General features: G+C 39.3%; 1 protein-coding gene across 2 annotated transcripts in view; it reads right to left on the reverse strand.

The window, feature by feature from the left end:
• MYOM1 (myomesin 1) overlaps nucleotides 1-20,099 on the reverse strand; it is a 164,033-nt gene extending 143,934 nt beyond the window's left edge. Inside the window, exons 1-2 of one of the 2 annotated variants that reach the window (XM_066246490.1) lie at nucleotides 19,927-20,099; nucleotides 16,479-16,807 (exon numbers count right to left, since the gene is read on the reverse strand). In XM_066246490.1, the coding sequence (XP_066102587.1) occupies nucleotides 16,479-16,783 (305 nt within the window). In that variant the 5' untranslated portion in view covers nucleotides 16,784-16,807; nucleotides 19,927-20,099. The remainder of the gene's footprint in view (nucleotides 1-16,478; nucleotides 16,808-19,926) is intronic. The other variant, XM_066246491.1, reaches the window with a different exon arrangement.
• Between the last annotated feature and the right edge of the window lie 215 nt (nucleotides 20,100-20,314).

Genomic DNA, 20,314 nt, shown 5'->3' on the forward strand with positions numbered 1-20,314 from the left:
GAACTGACCAATAATAAGAAATTGAATTAGTAATTTAAAATCATCCCACAATAAATTTAATGAACAAAGTAAACTGAGGAACGAAATAGAGGCAGAGGTCACAGGGAGCAGAGGGACAGCTGTCAGAGGGAAGGGGGATGAGGAGATAGGATCAGAGAAGGTGAAGGGTTTAGTGAAATTATATATACATAACACAGAGATACAGATAACAAGACAGCAAATCCCAGAGGGTTGGTGGGGAAGTAGTTAGGGGAAGGGGGTAAAGAGGGTATAATGGGGGACACGTGGGTGGGGGGGTGAGGGTGTTATATTGAGTGGGACTCTTGAATCCATGTTAACACAATAAATTAAAATTAATTTTTAAAAAAGGGTGATCGGGTATTGTAGGTTAAACTCACTCAAGCACTATCTGTGAGATCATCCTTTAAGTTTAACTATGGTTATGGCTTGAGATGAATGACACTTCAGCCTGAGACAGTTCTAACCACCCACTTGAAACTCTTCCATTGTAAATAATCAGGGAGCATCATGTTTTTTTGTTTTGTTTTGTTTTGTTTTGTGGGGTTTTTTAAAATTTATTTTTATTTATTCATTTTTAGAGAGGAGAGAGAGAAGGAGAGAGAGAGATAGAGGAGAGAGAGACAGAGAGAGAGAAAGGAGGAGGAGCTGGAAGCATCAACTCCCATATGTGCCTTGACCAGGCAAGCCCAGGGTTTCAAACCGGTGACCTCAGCATTTCCAGGTCAACGCTTTATCCACTGCACCACCACAGGTCAGGCAGCAACACGTTTTTTAAGATTAGTTCTCTACCTTTATATACGTGGTTGTTTACAAGGGTTTTTTCACATAGCTTAAATACTCTTCTGGAATTAAGTGTTTCAGTTATTTCACTATCTTGTCTGGACATAAGAGGCAAAATATTATAAACAGCTATAAACTCAAATCTACAACAATTGACAATAGCTACTAATGTGATCTTCCAATATAATAATAATTAGGCTAGATTAAAATGGTCATAATCACGTTAGATGTGGCAGCTCAAGGAGGCATTAGTGCCTGTGGTTAAGAACATAAGCTCAGGAGTCAAGATGGGGTTCAATTCCAGCTCCACCAATTACAAGCTGTATAACTTGAGTACCTCAGTTTCCCCCTCATCTGTAAAATGAGAGATGCCAAGTACCTATCCTGTAAGGTTGTTCTGGGAATTAATCAGGATTATACAGAAAAAGGTTAACAAAAAGCCCTCAATTTTAGTTATAATTCCTCTCTTACTACCATGATCTACAAAAATTCAAGACCCATAAGGAAAATTAACCGTGGCCCTGACCTGTGGTGGTGCAGTGGATAAAGCATCAACCTGCAAAGCTGAGGTAGTCAGTTCAAAGCACTGGGCTTGCCTGGTGAAGGCACAGATGGGAGTTGATGCTTCCTGCCCCCCTCCTTCTCTTTCTCTCTCTCTCTTTCTCCTCTCTGAAACAAATAAATAAAGTCTTTAAAAAAATTTTTTTAAATAAAATCCTCCCCCAATAAAAAGCCCATTCACTGAGGAATTCTATAAAGTATTTAAAGAAACAATATTAATCACTCCCATTTATTTTTCAAAAACAGAGAAGGGAACACTTCTAACTCACTCTATAAGGCCAGTATTACCTAACATCAAAACTAAACAAACACATTATAATAAAGTTATAGACCAATGTTACTCGTGAATGTAAAAGCAAAAATCCTTAAAAAGCATTAGCAAACTGAATCCAGTAACATATAAAACCAAGTGGAATCTATCCCAAAAATGCAAGGTTTATTTAATATTTAAAAAATCAATTAGTGTAATATACCATATTAACAGCATAAAGAACAAAAACCAAGTTATTAATTAATAGATACAGAAAAAATCGTTGACAAAATTCAGCATTCATTCATGTTTAAAAAATCTCAACAAAATAGTAATTGAAGGGAACTTCTTCAACCTGATTGAGGCCATCTATAAAAATATCCACAGCTGCCTGACCAGGCGGTGGCACAGTGGATAGAGCATCGGATTGGGACACAGAGGACCCAGGTTGGAAACTCCGAGGTCATCGGCTTGAGTGTGGACTCATCCAGCTTGAGCCCATGGTTGTTGACTTGAGCAAGGGGTCACTAGCTTTGCTGTAGCCCCCCGGTCAAGGCACACATGAGAACACAATGAATGAACAATAAGTAGCTGCAATGAAGAATTGATGCTTCTCATCTCTCTCTCTTCTTGTCTGTCTGTCCGTATCTGTCCCTCTTTCTGACTTTCTCTCTGTCTTTGTGAAAAAAAAAAATCTACAGCTAATATCATATCTAATAGTTAAAAACTAAATGCTTTCTTCCTAAAGTTGGAAACAGTCTATAATTTTGTTCTTGCCACTTCTAGTCAACATTTTACTGAAGTTTCTAACCAAGGAAATTAATGTAAAAAAAACCACCCCCAAAATAATTACACTGTGGTACTGGCATAAGGACGGGCATACAGATCAATGGAACAGAATTGAGAGTCCAGACATATCCATAGTCAATTGTTTTTTGATAATGGTGCTAAGACATTTAATGGGTAAAAGGATAGTCTTTTCAACAAATGGTGCTGAGGCAACTAAATATCCAGATACAAAAAGGATGAATTTATATTTTTACTCAACATCACACACAAAAATGAATTCAGAATAGATTATATTTCTAAAGCTAAAAGCTAAAATTATAAAAGTCTTAGAAGAAAAGGTAAGAGAAACTCTTTATGATGTTGAGCTACCTAAAAAGTTCTTCGATATAACATCAGAAGCATGATTCAAAAAGAAAAATTGATGAATTAAACTTTATTGAAATTAAAAATCCTGGTCTTTGAAAGACACTGTTAAGAGAATGAAAACAGAAGGCACAGAATAAAAGAAAATATTTGTTAACTTATATCTAATGAAGGACTGTGTGGAAAATATTTAAATAACTGTACCTTAATAATAAGCAGGAAAAAAAACATTTAAAATGGGCAAAAGATTGAATAAGCATTTCATCAAACATACAAATGGCTAATAAACACATTTTAAAAATGGTCAGCATCATTAGTCATTAAGTAAATACAAATTAAAACCACAATGAGATCCCACTACACACCACTGAATGGCTATCATCAATAAGGCAAAATAACTAATGTTGGTAAGAACATACGTTGCCGTCAGACCTTACTGAGTGGTCGTAAAAAGATGAACTTATTTTTATTATTCTAAAATTTTTCCTTTAAAACTGAATCTTTATATATGTTTACAACTGAGTACTGTTGCTTCTAAACAAAATGCTCAGCTATTTACCAGCAGGAGGAAGAGGCAGTGGTTTTAGTGAGCTATGGTACAGCTTCTCCAAAATGGCCCTTCTTGGCTGTCACTGCTTACGTAGTCAGGCACGCCTCCTCAGAACTCCTGGTATCTGAGGTTTCATTTATTTCATCTTCAGACCCTCCAAGAAGGTCAGGAACAAGCACTTGAGGTTCGCATTCTGTGTTCTCCTGTCAACTTTTTATCAGCCACATTTCTCTCGCTTGAAAGAAAAATTTTCAAGCTTTTGTGAAAAAGTTATTTTGGATCTCCTTTTGAATTAGAGCAGTTTTCTTATGCTCTTCCTTTGATATTGGCATCATGTCAGCCTCAGCTCTTTCCACTGACCTTTGGATTCTCGGATTTCCCAGTCCTAACACTTACATATATTTCAGGAGAACAAAGTTAGTGGAGGAGTGGGAGACTGAAAAAAGCCCATCTTTTGCTAATACATTTTGCAGAAAAGAAGTTTCTTGTAAGGTACAAGCATGAATTCAATTTGACCAACATCACTCTTGAAATTTGGCCCTGGCCGGTTGGCTCAGTGGTAGAGCGTTGGCCTGGCGTGCAGGGGTCCCGGGTTCGATTCCCGACCAGGGCACACAGGAGAAGCGCCCATCTGCTTCTCCACCCCTCCCCCTCTCCTTCCTCTCTGTCTCTCTCTTCCCCTCCCGCAGCGAGGCTCCACTGGAGCAAAGATGGCCTGGGTGCTGGGGATGGCTCCTTGGCCTCTGCCCCAGGCGCTAGAGGGGCTCTGGTCGCAACAGAGCGACGCCCTGGAGGGGCAGAGCATCACCTCCTGGTGGGCAGAGCGTCGCCCCCTGGTGGGTGTGCCGGATGGATCCCGGTAGGGCACATGCAGGAGTCTGTCTGACTGTCTCTCCCCGTTTCCAGCTTCAGAAAAAAAAAAAAAAAAAGAAATTTACTGACATATAGTATCATAATAAATAAGCATACCTTGGTTTTCTGTTTTTTTCTTTTTTTGTATTATTTACTCTACACTTATCTTTTTTTTCCCCTTCTCTCTGTTTCAATCTCTCAGCCATAAAAGAATCTCATTTTTAGTTTTTAAAAAATTTTAGCTAATTAAATACAAATATAACCACCGTTTTTTCTTATATTTCTTGGGGTTTTTTTAAATTTAAATTTCCAATGAGAAGTAACATTGTACTCTCCTTTTCAGTAACTCTTTACAGCTAATGTATAGCCATGATCTAAAAGCAAATACCATGAGGGTCTGAACCACTTCTCACCATGAATGTACAATAGTCATGTTTCTAGGAAGGTAGATGGCTAAAACACACAGAAATTTACATTTTTTTATAGTTCTTATCTACATACACTCTTCAGTTTTTATTCATTGCTTACTATTTCAGAGATTAATTACCTAGACAAGATTATGACCTATTTTTAAGCAAAAATGAGAGTTGACTCTGTATTTCCTAGAAATTATATTATGCCGGACACTTGACAATGGTATCAGGAGATGCCTTATAGCAGGAGTCTCAAACTCAACTCAGCATGTGGGCCGCAGAGCAAGATCACAGCCCTTTGGCGGGCCGCACTAGGTCTACAAAAGGCAACTGTTACGCAACACTTTTCTCACTGCAGTTGAAAACAAAAAAAAATCAGTACAACAAGCACAATCGTACATGCAGTTTACTCAGTGTCACAAAACGACCAGAAACTGTAGTTCGCATCACAACTGCTGTTAACTAAGCTAATATCTAGCTAGGATGCTAGAGAAATGAAAAATACAAGTAGGCCCCTAGGCTTACTTAATTTTATCCAAAATATTTTGAACTTCGTGGATTAGTCTGCGGGCCACACAAAATTGTTTGGCGGGCCGCATGCGGCCCGCGGGCCACGAGTTTGAGACCCCTGCCTTATAGAGTCTAACTCTGCAGACTGAAAAGTGTCCAGGGCTCCTAAAGGTCAGTCTTATTAACTTATCTACAAAGAAGTCCAGAAACCCACATCCCACTCCACTTTGGGTACAGTCCTGGTGGTGTACCTCATTTGAGGTACTCCTGATTTCTCTGTGGAAAAGGTCAAGCCTGTGGCAATGGATCACTTGGCTTTCCAGGATGCAGAGGTATCTGCAGGGAAGCTCAGTTAACCCCACTGCATGGCAGAGCTAACAGCGGACAGGCCTCTGTGTCACTCCCAAGCCTTGGGAGCTGACGGCCTTGTCCTTCCTCTACCTTTGACTGACTCATTCTATTCTGGTTAAAGCACATGGCTTCCTTCTCACTGCATGATTCATCTGCTAATGGAAGATTAATGTCATTCTGGCGGTATCTTCTATCACCTAAACTTGAATTTAATCTGCAAAGTAACCCCAAAAATGATATTTTCAATGTAGAGTAAAGCACAGGAAGCAGAGAATGAATCACCTTTTGGGGGGGCCTCAGTTAAAATGCCTGTAAAAGAAAGGGCTTGAATTAGATGAGCCTTTGGTCTCTTCCTGCTGTAACATTCCACAGTTCTATGCATCTACAAATTGCAGGTTATATGAAACTGGTATCACCCGAAGTGGGACTCCTAGCTCTCTCTCTGCCAACAAGCTGCCAACATTTCTAGCAGTGAGGTGGAGGCAGGAGATTGGTGCACGGTGAGAGCTCCCCTCCTGGGACTCAGGGTTTGTCAGAACGTAACTCAACTGCTTATTAAAGAAATTAATCAGCTTTTCTGTTTTCATTAGTTTTTCCTCTGACCTTCTCCTACTGTATAGGAGGTAATGTGACTTGTCATTTTCTTGGTACTTAAATTCTGGAAGACAAATCCGAGAATGTTGTACAGTAAGTCCTCCTTAACGTCACTGATAGGTCATTGAAAACTGAAACTTTAAGCAAAACAATGTGTAACAAAATCAACTTTATTTCCCCATGTATAAGACACACATTTTGGGGGGAAATTTGGGGTCTAAAACCTGGGTGCATCTTATACAGTGGTCATAGATTCTTTTTACTTGCAGTTCCCGCTTTTTTGTGTTTGTCATCAGACACAGATGAGGACAAGCTAATGGATGGGAGTTATGACAGTGATGAGGAGTTGTATGAATTTTATGATGAATAAAACTTGAGTTCAATAACTTTATGTAATACTTTTTTTTTTCAAATTTCAAGCCCCAAAATTAAGGTGTGTCTTATACATGGGAGCATATTATACATGGGGAAATACAATAATTGAGTTAAGTTCCTACAGCACATTTTTGGTCACAAAAATACCACCAAACTTCTAAATGAAGACCCACACACTTCTAATGTTAAACATTGAAATAAACATGAGCTATTCAGACGGATTCATAAAAACAAGTAAGATAATGATTTTCCTAACTGCTAATTCCAGAATAGGGTCATGAGTGGCGAGAGCCTATCCAGGCAGCTCAGGGTGCATGGCAGGAACCCACCCTGTGAACAGGACGCCCTTCCATCCCAGGGTGTACCACACGAAGACTCATTCAGACTGGAATAATATAGACATGCCAATTCAGTTCACATGCACATCTTTGAGACATGGGAGAGCGCCGGGGTACCTGGAGAAAATCCACAATTACATAGGGAGAACGTGCAAACTCCACACAGAGAGTGGCTCTGGCTGAGAATTGATTTATTTTTCCTCATCAACGTGTTAATAAAACAATACTGAATAAAACTTTATTTGAAGACCTGCTGTATTGATTTTCCTAATATATAATATATATTTTCCTTATGTATAATAATAATACTTTTATTTAGGGAAGAGGTTATAAGACTATCTCTAGAATACAAAATTTGATATAACAGCAGATTTTCAAGCAAACTTATTTTCCATAACAGTCAACTGGTTCAGTAGTTTTATATAGTTCAGATTCGGCCACTTTAATCTACAGATGGTTTCAATCTTCGTACAACAATGGTTATTTCATTTGTTTTTTTTAACGATGTACCATAAAAAGCAATAACAACAGAACAAGGTTCTTCATTGGCATCTTTGGGAATGGAGAATAAACAAATGGTTTTATCATCATGCTGCTAGATAGAGTCTCAGAGGATCCACTGTATGCAGCCTCAAAACTCTGCTGGAACTTATGAGAACTTGAGAGCTTGAGGGAACTTAAGAACTCTGAAAAAATATAACCACTGCTCACCACATCCTTTCTTACTGAGTGTTGTCAGCTCTTGTCTGGACTATAATTGGCTGACCTGCCTTTTTTGTGCCCCGCAGTCTGTTCTCCACAGGACAGCCACAGCAATCCCAATACAACTTAAATCAGATCATGTCACTCTCCTGCTCAAAATTCTGCCACAGCTCCCCCCTTTAACTCAGAACAAAGTCTTTCCAATGGCCCACAAGGACCTGCCTGACTGGCCCTGCTTTGTCTAGTACGTCTCTGATATCTTTTCCGTCCACTCATCCCCTTACTCCTCCATTCTCTCACTGGTCTTGATGCTGTTCCTTGCTATAAGGCCTTGCAGTGGCTGTTCCTGATGCCTGGTGTACTTTTCCTCCAGATGAAATGATGGAGAACTCTTAGCTACTTCATGTCTTTGCTCAAATATCATCTTCTCAATGAGGCCTGACTATACTATTGAAAATTGCAGCCTGTGCCCCTACCCTACATACCTGATAGCTCTTATTCTATTCTATTTTATTGTTTTCATAACATTTATTCTCTTCTAGCATAATATAAAATTTTATGTCTTTTCAAATTACATTTATTGTTTTGGACTATCTCTCCATGCTAGAATATATGCTCCACAAAGGCAGGGATCTTTGACAATTTTGTTCAGTATTTTATTCTGAGCACCTAGAGCAGTGCTTAGCATACAGGAAGCACTGGGTAAATATTTGTTGAATGAACAAACAACAATGTCTGAACCTCACTGAGTGTTTCCCATGTGACAGCCATTGTCTGTGTCTATAAGTTATTTTCTTTGCTTAATCCCTTCATGTTTTTCACCCAGCCCTCTTACCCCCATACAGCAGTCAGTATGTTCTCCATATCTATGAGTCTGGTTTTATTTTGTTTGTTAGTTTATTCTATTCATTAGATGCCACATACAGGTAATAACATATGCTACTTGTCTTTCTCTGACTGGTTTATTTCACTTAGCATAATAATCTCCAGGGCCATTCACACTGTCGCAAAAGGTAAGGTTTCCTTTTTATGGCTGCGTAGTATTCCATCATGTAAATGTATCACAGTTTTTTTTATCCACTCATCTACTGAAGGGCACTTGGTCTGCTTCCAAACCTTGGCTATTGTAACTAACAGTGCAGTAAAGAAAGGAGTGTATATATTCTTTTTTTAAAAAAATTTTTAAATATTTTTCTGAAGCTGGAAACGGGGAGAGACAGTCAGACAGACTCCCGCATGCGCCAGACCGGGATCCACCCGGCACGCCCACCAGGGGGCGACGCTCTGCCCACCAGGGGGCGATGCTCTGCCCCTCTGGGGCGTCGCTCTGTTGCAACCAGAGCCACCCTAGCGCCTGGGGCAGAGGCCAAGGAGCCATCCCCAGCGCCCGGGCCATCTTTGCTCCAATGGAGCCTTGGCTGCAGGAGGGGAAAAGAGAGACAGAGAGGAAGGAGAGGGAGAGGGGTGGAGAAGCAAATGGGTGCCCCTCCTGTGTGCCCTGGCCGGGAATCAAACCCAGGACTTCTGCACGCCAGGCCGACGCTCTACCACTGAGCCAACCTGCCAGGGCCTATATATTCTTTTGAATTAGTAGTTTGGGTTTCTTTGAATACATTCCCAGAAATGGAATTGCTGGGTCATATAAGCAGTTCCATTTTTATTTTTTTGATATACGTCCATACTGCTTTCCACAGTGGCTGCACCAATCAGCATTCCCACCAACAGTGCATCAGGGTTCCCTTTTCTCCACATCCTCACCAACACTTGTTTTTTGATTTATTGATGATAGACATTCTGATAGGTGTGAGGTAATACCTCTGTGGTTTTAATTTGCATTTCTCTGATGATTAGTGATATTGAGCATCTTTTCATATGACTGTTGGCCATCTGTCCTCTTTGGAGAAGTGTCTGTTCAAGTCCTTTGCCCATTTCTTAATTGGATTTTGGGTTTTTTCCCCTTTTTTGGTGTTGAGTTTTATAAGTTCCTTGTACATTTAGGATATTAAGCCCTTAAAAGATGTATCAAAGAATATGTTACCCCATTCTGTGGGTTGTCTTTTCATTTAGTTGATAATCTCCTATATTTTGCAATAATTTTTTAGTTTGATGTAGTCCCATTTATTTTTTCTTTTATTTCCCTTGCCTGAGGTGATATATCAGAAAAAATGTTGACACGAGATATGCTCAAGATTTTACTGCCTATATTTCCTTCTAGAATTTTTATGGTTTTGAGTCTAATATTTAAGTCTTTAATCAATTTTGAGTTTATTCTTGTGTGTGGTGTAAGAAGATGCTCACTGTTATTTTTTTGTACATATCTAATTTTCCCAACACCATTTGCTGAAAAGATTATCTTTATTATATATTCTTGCTTCCTTTGTCAAATATTAATTGACCATAAAGACATGAGTTTATTTCTGGGCTCTCTATTTTGTTCCATTGATCTATATGTAAATTTTTGTGGCAGTACCCTGCTGTTTTGATTACCATAGTCTTGTAGTATAGTTTGATATCAGGTAGTGCGATTCCTCTAAATTTGTTCTTCTTTCTTAAAATTGCTGTTGCTAGTCAGGATTTTTTGTGGTTCCACATAAATTTTGGAATATTTGTTCTAGTTCTGTGAAATATGCCATTGGTATCTTGTTAAGAGTTGCACTGAATCTGTAGATTGCTTTGGGTAGTATGGACATTTTAATGATGTTCATTTTTCCTATCCATGAACATGATATACGTTTCCACTTATTTTGTCTTCTTCAATTTCTTTCTTCAGTGTCTTATAATTTTCTGAATATGCGTCTTTTACATCCTTGGTTAAATTAATTTCTAGGTATTTTATTCTTTTTGAAGCATTTGTGAATGGAATTGTTTTCTTAGTTTCCTTTTCTGATATTTTATTATTGATGTATAAAAATGCAACTGATTTCTGGATATTTACTTTGTATCTTGCTACTTTATTGAATTCTTTATCAGTTCTAGTAGTTTTTTAGTGGAGTCTATACGGTTTCTATATACATGTCACCTGCAAATAATGACAGCTTTACTTCTTCCTTTCTAATTTGGATCTCTTTTATTTCTTTTTCTTGTCTGATTGTTGAGGCTAGAATTTCCAGTACTCTGTTGAATGGGAGTAGTAAGGACATACCTTATAGCTTCTCTTTGGCATATCTGAACTGCCAGCACCACTAGAGTTGCCCTTTGGGGCCATTACTAAGTAAAATAATGGTTACTCGAACACAAATACTACCGCAAAACTACCACAGTCGATCTGATAACCAGACAGCTACTACATGACTAAAGGGCAGGTATTGCATACAGTGTGGCTACATGGACAAAGTAATGATTCACATTTTGGGTGGGACAGTAAAGGACAGTATGAGAGTTCAGCATGATACTCAGAGTGGCATCCAATTTAAAATTTATTAATTGTTTATTCCTTGAATTTTCTATTTAATACTTTTGGACTGAGTTTGACTGCAGGTAACAAACTGTGAACACAAGACCATGGATAAGGGAGAACTACTGTGTACATGGGCCTGACCCCCAAAATTATTCATTTCTCATTATAACATCTAGAAATGGCTACGTAAAAAATGGACTCTAATCTTGTGCCAATCACTGAGATCAAGACACAAAAATGTACATAAGGTAGTAGATTTCTTTAGAAACATCTTTTGAAACTATATTAGAGTGGGAGATGAAGCAAGTTTTCAGGCCCCACTTTAACCTTGTTATAATCAGATCCACCAATAAAAGGTGGGGGGTTCTGTGTTTAGCAGTCTCTATTTTTAGCACCCGTATCTTGTGTCTGAATTAGAATTAGTTTTGAGCATTAGCATGTTCTTTGCAAACTCAGGGATTTCCAAGAGCGGTTATTATCGGGGCAATAACAGAGGGGAGTTGATTAACATGACATGAGTGTAGATAAGGGGTACAATTTAAAGTTAGGCAGAGTTCTGTAGGCAATCACTTAAGCCTCAGTTTTCTCATCCCTGAACTGGTATCTTCCAGAGTCCCCTGTGAGTCTCCACATCTGATTCTAAGTGACGAGTTAAAGAATCCATAAGGTTCCAGACTTGGTTTTCATGAATGCCCTAGGATTTTTTATTTTAGAATTTGTGCCTTTCCATCTATTGTTCTCTGCTTTAAATGTTGGTTATTTTGGTGTTCAATAGCTTCTCCATGAGAAGGGCAAATAAGAGGAATCATAACACAGACCTATATATTGATAGTTCAAGAAAAATCTGGTGGCAGTGTGGTCAAATGAAGTTGCTGACTATAACTGGCATTAGGTTCCCATGGAAAAGGGTGAGGTGCATTTAAATCATTATTCTACCACCTCTTAGTGTGAGAGGTCATTTAATCTTTTTGGTCTCCAATTTTCTTTTTTGTAAAATAAGCATAATAATATCTACTTCTCAGGGCTAATGACAATATCTAGTGGTACAGAGGATGCTATGTTAATTGTATCATATGGGCTGAACTTTAGTTTGTTTAGAATCAGACAATTGAATGTCCTACAGAGGGTTGAGACCACTCTAAATCCTTCTATCATCCAAGAACAGTGTTATGTGATTAACTAGTTTTTTATAGTTATTCATTCTTTTTTTTATTTCAGGTTTTTTTTTTTAATTTACTTACTCATTTTAGACAGGAGAGAGAGAGAGAGAGAGAGAGAGAGAGAGAGAAGGGAGGAGGAGCAGGAAGCATCAACTCCCATATGTGCCTTGACTAGGCAAGCCTAGGGTTTCAAACTGGCAACCTCAGCGTTCCAGGTCGAGGCTTTATCCACTGTGCCACCAAAGGTCAGACTATAGTTATTCATTCTTACTTGTTAAACATAACAAAATATTTCTTTTATTATTTCCATCTTAATGTGTGATCAAGCTTACTCAAAAGAAAAAAAGGTAACTTGTTTTCCATAATACACGCTATCTGTAAACATCTGCCTTATTTCATCCTAAATTCTTATTATATTGGCATTTCATTATAATTCTTATACTATTGGAAAGGGATCTTCAGGTCACACACTGGGCTTCCTGGTATACGTGTAGACTTTCTAGCGCAGTGGTTCTGACCGCTGTTGAGTCACAAAGTTCTCTGAGAATCTGATGGAAGCTACAACCCTTCTCAGCAAAAAGTTCTCATCTGCATAATTTTGTACTTAATTTCAGATCATCCAATACTCTGTTGAAATCTATTTATGGATACAGGTTAAGAACCCCTTCTTAATGGTTGCAATGTGGTCATGAGTACCATTTCTCTTTTAATCCCTGATAGTATTATGAATTGCTAGCATAAAACAGTAATCTTGTGTCATTTTGTTTTTCGGAATTACTTTCTTTATTTTAGAGTTGTTGTTTTTTCACTGTGACTAATAATAAAGGCATTTAGAATAAGCTTCCAGAATTTACCTTATAACCTTTGGCTCAGAATGCAGTTGGTAACTGATCTGTGCTATAACCACACTGATGATGAATGACCCATTGTTCTTAAGACTGAGGTCAGCCAACTCCTGAGCACATTATAAATCTCCACAGTTTCCACTTTAACACTAGACATCTAACTACAAAGCAGAAGCTAAAATTAGATCATACCTAATGCTTACATATATTCCACAGAACTGTATGTAGTTCCAACCCTAGGAGTTTTAATCAACAACACTGATCATAATCCAAAGAGAGATATTTTACTTAGCCAGAAAAAAGTTGTTCCACTTTGAAAAAGCTAAAATGGAACCTACAGGAATTATAAAGATTTTGAAATGTTCAAAGAATATTATCTGCACCTTTTAGCTCTAGGTCTAAATAAAGCAAGACTAAAATACACCCAGAATTAGGTTGGCTTTCTTTTCTTTTACATTGCATTAGAAAAAGGAAAAATGTCGGTATTTTTTCCCCTCTCTTTTTTCTAGGTTAACATTTCTAGGTCAACGTGTTTTTACCAAGAAGTTTGAGTTGTTTAAACATAGCAAGCCATCAGTGAATACTTACCTACATAAATACCTACATAGCAGGCAAGGACAAGATGTGAGGTTGACTGTAGAAAAAAATGACAGATCTGTTTCCTATAGAAAGTTTATTATGTGAGTCTCTATAGTGAAAATGGCTAAATATTCCAAAGATTATATAGAATAAATGTTTTCTGAATAAAATATAAGAATTCTTAAAAGTTCAATTACTAATATTTGGTGTTATAGGTCAGGCTATAATATAAATATTGTATATGTGATTAAAAGAAGGATTTATCTAAAATTAAAATAATTTTAACATAAAATTTAGCAATAGAGTTGAAGAAGTAAAGGATCCAAAAGTTTCAATCCATAAATTCTATAGATTCTATAGCATTGGAAAAAATGAAATAAGTACATAAGGAGTTATACAGTAACAATGGTATAATAATGAAAATACTCATTTTCTATAGACTCAGCACAGATAGTCCAGGAAAATGGATATTTAAAATACAGCCTGACCAGGCAGTGGCACAGTAGATAGAGTGTCAGCCTGGGACACTGAGAAATCAGGTTTGAGACCCTGAAGTCATTCAGCTTGAGCGCAGGTTCACCAGCTTGAGTGTGGGATCATGGATATGATCCCATGGTTGCTGACTTGAAGCCCAAGGTTGCTGGTTTGAGCCCAAGGTCATTGGCTTGAGCAGGGGTCACTGGCTCAGCTGGAGCCCCCAGATCAAGGCACATATGAGAAAGCAATCAATGAATGACTAAGGTGCTGCAATAAAGAATTGATGCTTCTCTCATCTCTCTCCCTTCCTATCTCTCTCTCTCTAAAAAAATAAAAAATAAAATACAATCTTCCTCTTATACAAGACAGCTGCTTTCCTAAATGAGGTTATTAAAACATATATATGGAACATTGTTCAGGAGAGCAAAATGATGTTATCACATACACATGATGTTAATTCCTCTCAACTTTCCTTTGCAAAGCAGTTCACTTGAAGCAAGTGCTGAAAGAAATTAATTTCTTTCAGTGACAGTACTTCCACATTTGCAGTTAATTCAGAGTCCTTATGAATTTTCAGTGACAGAATATGACTCACGAAGGTGAGATGGCAAAATGATTCCATTCCATTTGACATGGAATTTCAGAATGTTGACATCACACATTCCAGGTAAACCCCAAAGGTCTCTGGCTCTGTGACTGAACATAGCAGGAACTCCCAGGAGGTCCCTGTCGGTGCCATTGAAATGACAGCTGTAGATCAGCTGCTAAATAACCCCAATAAGAAATCAGGAATTTCTGCCTTTGGAAACCTTCCTCACTTCTGTTCCTATAACCACAGTCTTGTTTCCTCAATCTCTGTTTTAGTAATGCCCAGAAATAAATGCCATTTCCAGATGTCCTAACAGATATTTTGTGGACTCAGATTTTGTAAGACTTAAAAGTTTATTACGCCTATAACAAAAAATGCAACCTATGTCCGATGCTTTGAAGAGAATTCGAGGCAGCAGGTGGTTATTCACCACCACATAGCCCAGAAATTTGTACATGCAAATCCAGCAATTCTATCTGAGGACCATTGATAGATTTTTAATAAAACCACATTTATCTTCGAGTGGTTTTGAATCCCCATGAAACATTTCATTCTGAGTAGTGAAGAAATTAAAACTAGGTCGGACTGAGAAAGAAAAATCTACCCAGCAGGCCGGAACAGCAGCCAGAGAAGCCAACTGCAAAGTCCCAGGAAACATTTCTCCTGCTGTTATAAAGAGTCGTGGCACTCTCCTGTTTTGAGTGACTACAGACTCACTGAGAAATTTGTTTCTGTGATGGAGAAGACTATCAGGAAGGTTGTTGTTTGAAATTTTATCAGTAAGAATGAGACACCGCACTCTTGCCTGCAAGCCCACATGAGCTGTTGACACAGAAAAGCAGCTTGATTCCCAGCCCAGGAGCTAAGCTCCACAGGAGTTTCATTCATTCATTCATTCATTTATTCTTTTTTTTATTTTTCTGAAGTGAGAAGCGGGGAGGCAGAGACAGATTCCCTCATGCACCCAACTGGGATCCACCGGCATGGCCACCAGGGGGCAATGCTCTGCCCATCTGGGCCATTGCTCCTTTGTAGCAAGAGCCATTCTAGCGCCGGAGGGGGAGGCCATGAAGCCATTCAGCACCCGTGGCCAACTTTGCTCCAATGGAGCCTTGGCTAAGGGAGGAGAAGAGAGAGAGAAAGTAGAGGGGGAAGGGTGGAGAAGCAAATGGGTTGCTTCTCCTGTGTTTCCTGGTGGGGAATCGAATCTGGGACTTCCACACGCCTGGCCAATGCTCTACCGCTGAGCTAGCCAGCTAAGGCCAGCAGGGGTTTCTTAATAGGACAGTCCTCACTTCCCTCAACTTTACTGTTTCCAAAATAACCGCACCCAGGGTTCATTTTGCAGACCAGACTTGCATCTAAATTCCACTCTTTCTAGAATCTTATAGTAACTCTACCTTTCCTCTATAGTGTGTCCTCATCACAATGGGCCGATAAATCTAATTTTGTTAGACTCCAGGCTGGTTCCTAGTATTCTTAAACTGACTGACTGAGATAGGGTATGCTTGAATAAAATGTTCCAGCTAAAAAAAAAACGCCTGCTGCTTGAATAGCAGTTCTGAATTTTAGCACTGAATTTCAGATACTGAAAAATAGAACACTGTTTCGCTGTAGTTTGTGAATTTTAAATTCTCTCTGCCTTCTCCTCGGAGTAGAAACATTCGGAAAGCCAGGAAACCTGCTGTCTCGAAATGACATGTTCTGGCTCTGCTGCTGCGAATGCAGCCTGCGGGAACCCGCCTCTGTTTCTATACATCAAGCGAGACGCCTCCGTTTGACTGTGAAGCACTTTGTGCCACTCAGAGAGGGGTGAAGAGGAAGTGGGTAGGCGCACGTCCCAGGTCTCCCCAAAACACAGGCTTGCTCCACGCCTGGTTCAAATATAGGGATGTCAGATTTAAGAAGAAAGGAAAAGGTGATGTGGGAGGGGTATTCAGAGAACATGTCTTTGCCCTAAGGTTAGAAGGCTTTTGACATACCCGTAGGAGTAGCCATAATCGTAGGCTGAGGCCGCCTTCCGACTGACTGCAGACGCGAAGGAGGACTCGGAGGCCCGGGACGCCTGCTGCTGGTAGGAGGCCGCCGACGCCTGGCTGAAGGCCTGGGATTCCTGGCGGTGCGCGGCGGATGAGCGGCTGCTGTAGGCCGTTGAGCCATGGGTGTAGATGGCAGAACTTTTCTTCTGTTGCTCGTGGTACTGGCTCAGGGAAGTGCGAAAGTCCTTGTTACGGTAGCGGTGATCATATTGCTCCAGTGATTTCTGATAAAACGGCAGCGACATCATGATCCCGCCAGAGAACCTGGCAACCTATAAGAAAGCAACGGTTTTTGAGTGAATTATTAAAGAACAAATCCTATAGGACAAGTCATCAAAGTCAATGTGTAAAAATTAAAACTCTTATCTTTTCCAAAGAGTAAATGGAAAATGATGTAGAATTTGGCCTAACTGGTTACCCAATAAACTTCCTACTTCGTGCCCAGATGTGCCCCCTCCTGTCCTTGTGCAGCTTTCTTTTTCCCTCTCCTTCCCTCCAGAATTGTGAGAAGATATATTATTGTTGTTTAAGCCACCCAAACTATGGTACTTTATTATGGGAGCCCTAAAAAATAATATAAAGACCATTATAATAGTCCAGACTAGCGATGATAGCAATAGCAGTGAAAATGTGAGAAATGATCAGACTCCGCATCTGTTTTGAAGGTAGAACCAATAGCATTTGTTGAAAGTACTGGATTAGGGTGTGAAAGAATGAGAAGAGTGAGGAATGACACCAAGGTTTTTTGCCTGAGTAATTGCAAGACTGAAGTTGCTATTAGCTGAAATGGGCAAGAGTGTAAGAAAGCAGCAGTTTGGGATGGAAGCACAGGAGAGGGATTTAAGATAATATACATTTGAGATGCCTGCTAGACATCCAAGTAGAGATGCTAAGTGAGAAGTTGAGAATGTGACTTTGGAGTACAGGGAAAGGGCCAGGACGAAGACCTACAACTGGGACTCACCTGCTTATAGATGGTATTTAAAACAAAAACAAGCCCTGGCCGGTTGGCTCAGCGGTAGAGCGTCGGCCTGGCGTGCGAGGGGTCCCGGGTTCGATTCCCGGCCAGAGCACACAGGAGAAGCGCCCATCTGCTTCTCCAGTCCTCCCCCTCTCCTTCCTCTCTGTCTCTCTCTCTTCCCCTCCCGCAGCTGAGGCTCCATTGGAGCAAAGATGGCCGGGGCGCTGGGGATGGCTCCTTGGCCTCTGCCCCAGGCGCTAGAGTGGCTCTGGTCGCGACAGAGCGACCCCCCGGAGGGGCAGAGCATCGCCCCCTGGTGGGCAGAGCGTCGCCCCCTGGTGGGCGGCGTGCCGGGTGGATCCCGGTCGGGCGCATGCGGGAGTCTGTCTGACTGTCTCTCCCCGTTTCCAGCTTCGGAAAAATACAAAAAAAAACAAACAAAAAACAAAACAAAACAAATTATAGTAATTGTAAATGGAAAAGGAAGTTCTAAGACTGAATCTTGGAGTATGCTTACATTATATAATGAGTTTTCTCAAACTTCACATACACTTCAAAAAGGTATAGTATCAAACCAGAAAAATTTGTTCCATTAAGAATATGAAGGTTTCTAATTCTCTAACATAAGGAAGAAAGTCAGTCACCAGTGTAGCACTTTGGTTGTGAACTTGAGCTAATAGTTCTACTGAAAGTCAAAGAAATGTTTGCTTAGCATAGGAAGGGGAAACTTCACGTTGCATTAGCTTTTTCGAGTAATCTGTCTACTGACAGAAGTCTATCAGCCACATGGACAACCCTAGATGAAGTAATAGTTTTATGGAGCCCCCACTCCAATTTTTAATGCTTTTGTGTGTGTTCTGAAATGTTACTTTAAAATTTTACTAGTAAAATTATGAAGTAGTTGTTTTCTCCAAATCTTTCTCATGTTCTAAATGAGGAGTTAATCCTTCTAAATTTGCCATATTTTTTGTCAAGTTTAAATATACTTTTTATTTAAACATTGAAAAAGTCAACATCTATTCCTTAGAGAAGAAAATCTAGCAAAGTTCACTCCAGAAATATTTATCTTAAGGCTCATGGAAGATATCAGTCTATATCACATTTCCGAAGAGGAGAAAAATAACTTCTAGCAAGCAACTTTGCTTCAACCCTTAAATAGATTGCTATTTTCTGTTCTAAAATATATAGAATTATCATGTATAATGAAAAATTATTAAATTTTGATAAAACAAAGAAGTTTGAATATATTAATATAAAAATATATTATGTTTGGCAGTTATAAAGATATGTTTCTGTAACGATACATACTACATTGCAATATGGCAAATGTTATTTGAATGAGATTCAAATAAATAATTAATGAGATTCCTATGTGTTATGTTATAAGCCAAATTCACAACTAAGATGACTTGAAATGTTATTTTTACAAAATAATACCTTTAAATATCTTGCCCCAATTCTATATTCCACTCAATTTCTATTTTCCCTCAATATATTTATTTTTAATAATAGTTAGTATTCCAAGCACAAAGATTACAAATTATAAGTAGACAGGGTTTGACTTTAAGTCATCAGAGCTGACTGTCACAGCTCTGATCTCTGGAACAAAAGTACAACTATCATCTCGTCGTTAAGTAAGCAAGGATTATCCCCAATGCATGACAGCTAGAGTATGCAGGGAGGGAAGATGGTTTGGCTGCCTTCTGTTCCTCTAAGACCTGCATTTTCTGCTGGAGAGTAATTTGGGAATTTAGGAAGAAATTCTAGCCTCATAGTTGTAATCCTGATATGATACTTTTGTACAGGCATTATAGCCCAAAAGCTAATAAAAATTACCCCCAGAAAGTGTTAATTTTCAGATCATTATGTGGGGATCTATGTTGCCTCTGAAATGCTGCCTAACCTATCCAGGTTAGGGGTATCATAATGAACTCTTACATTTATCCACATGGCATTGTCAGAGCAAACTCACTGAATTAGAAACAAGTGACTCCAGGGTCAATTTACTTCCTCTTGCTCTAATTTGTAATCAGGGAGTATTGTAGGCATATGAAGTATAGAAAGCACATGATTTCCTGTCGTCTCATCCATTCCAGATTTCAACCAAACCACTGAATTGTGACTTGGAAAGATACCTCACTCACACTTACAGTTCCATCTGAGACAGCTAGTATTTCCTTATCGTTCCAGGAAGAGTAGCTTAATTTGAAAAGAATACAATGAGCTGAGAGAATGAGTGTGCCAGCAAAAACGGGCACTCAATTGCTCTTGTCTTCCTTCCCAGGGGCTCCATTTTCCTATTCTCTGCTTTTCTGACATCCCTTTGAGAAAACTACTGAGCTCAGAAGATAGAAAGAAACCACATACACCATAGTGCTGTTAAGCACATAACATATCGAGTGCATCCTTGCTCCTCAATTTCATACTTACCAATTTTCAAAGGAGTGTTGGTGGTAGAAGTGTTCCGATGCAGCTGTGGAACTGGATGAGAGATGAAAAACCCACGTAGGTTTAATCCAAGAAAAAAGTAAAAGGCAGGGCTGAAGACAGGGCCCTGGGGGCCAGTTCAAAAATAATGCATGTGGTCAGGCTGTAGAATGTCAGAGCCACACAGCCGGCCTTTTATGGCCAAGAAGGCAGATAAATATAGCAGCAAATGAGGAGCTTTGTCCTAAACTGAGAGAAGAGAGGCACTGGCTGGTAGCTGCCTCAGTAACATAATTATATTAATGCCAATCAATAGGTCTGGACTGCTTAAACCAAACTTAGGACTTTTATTTGGCCAGAAGAGCTATTTTCAATATCACTTTATCACTGG

This window comes from Saccopteryx bilineata, chromosome 11, assembly GCF_036850765.1.
Source record: "Saccopteryx bilineata isolate mSacBil1 chromosome 11, mSacBil1_pri_phased_curated, whole genome shotgun sequence".
NCBI lineage: Eukaryota > Metazoa > Chordata > Mammalia > Chiroptera > Emballonuridae > Saccopteryx > Saccopteryx bilineata.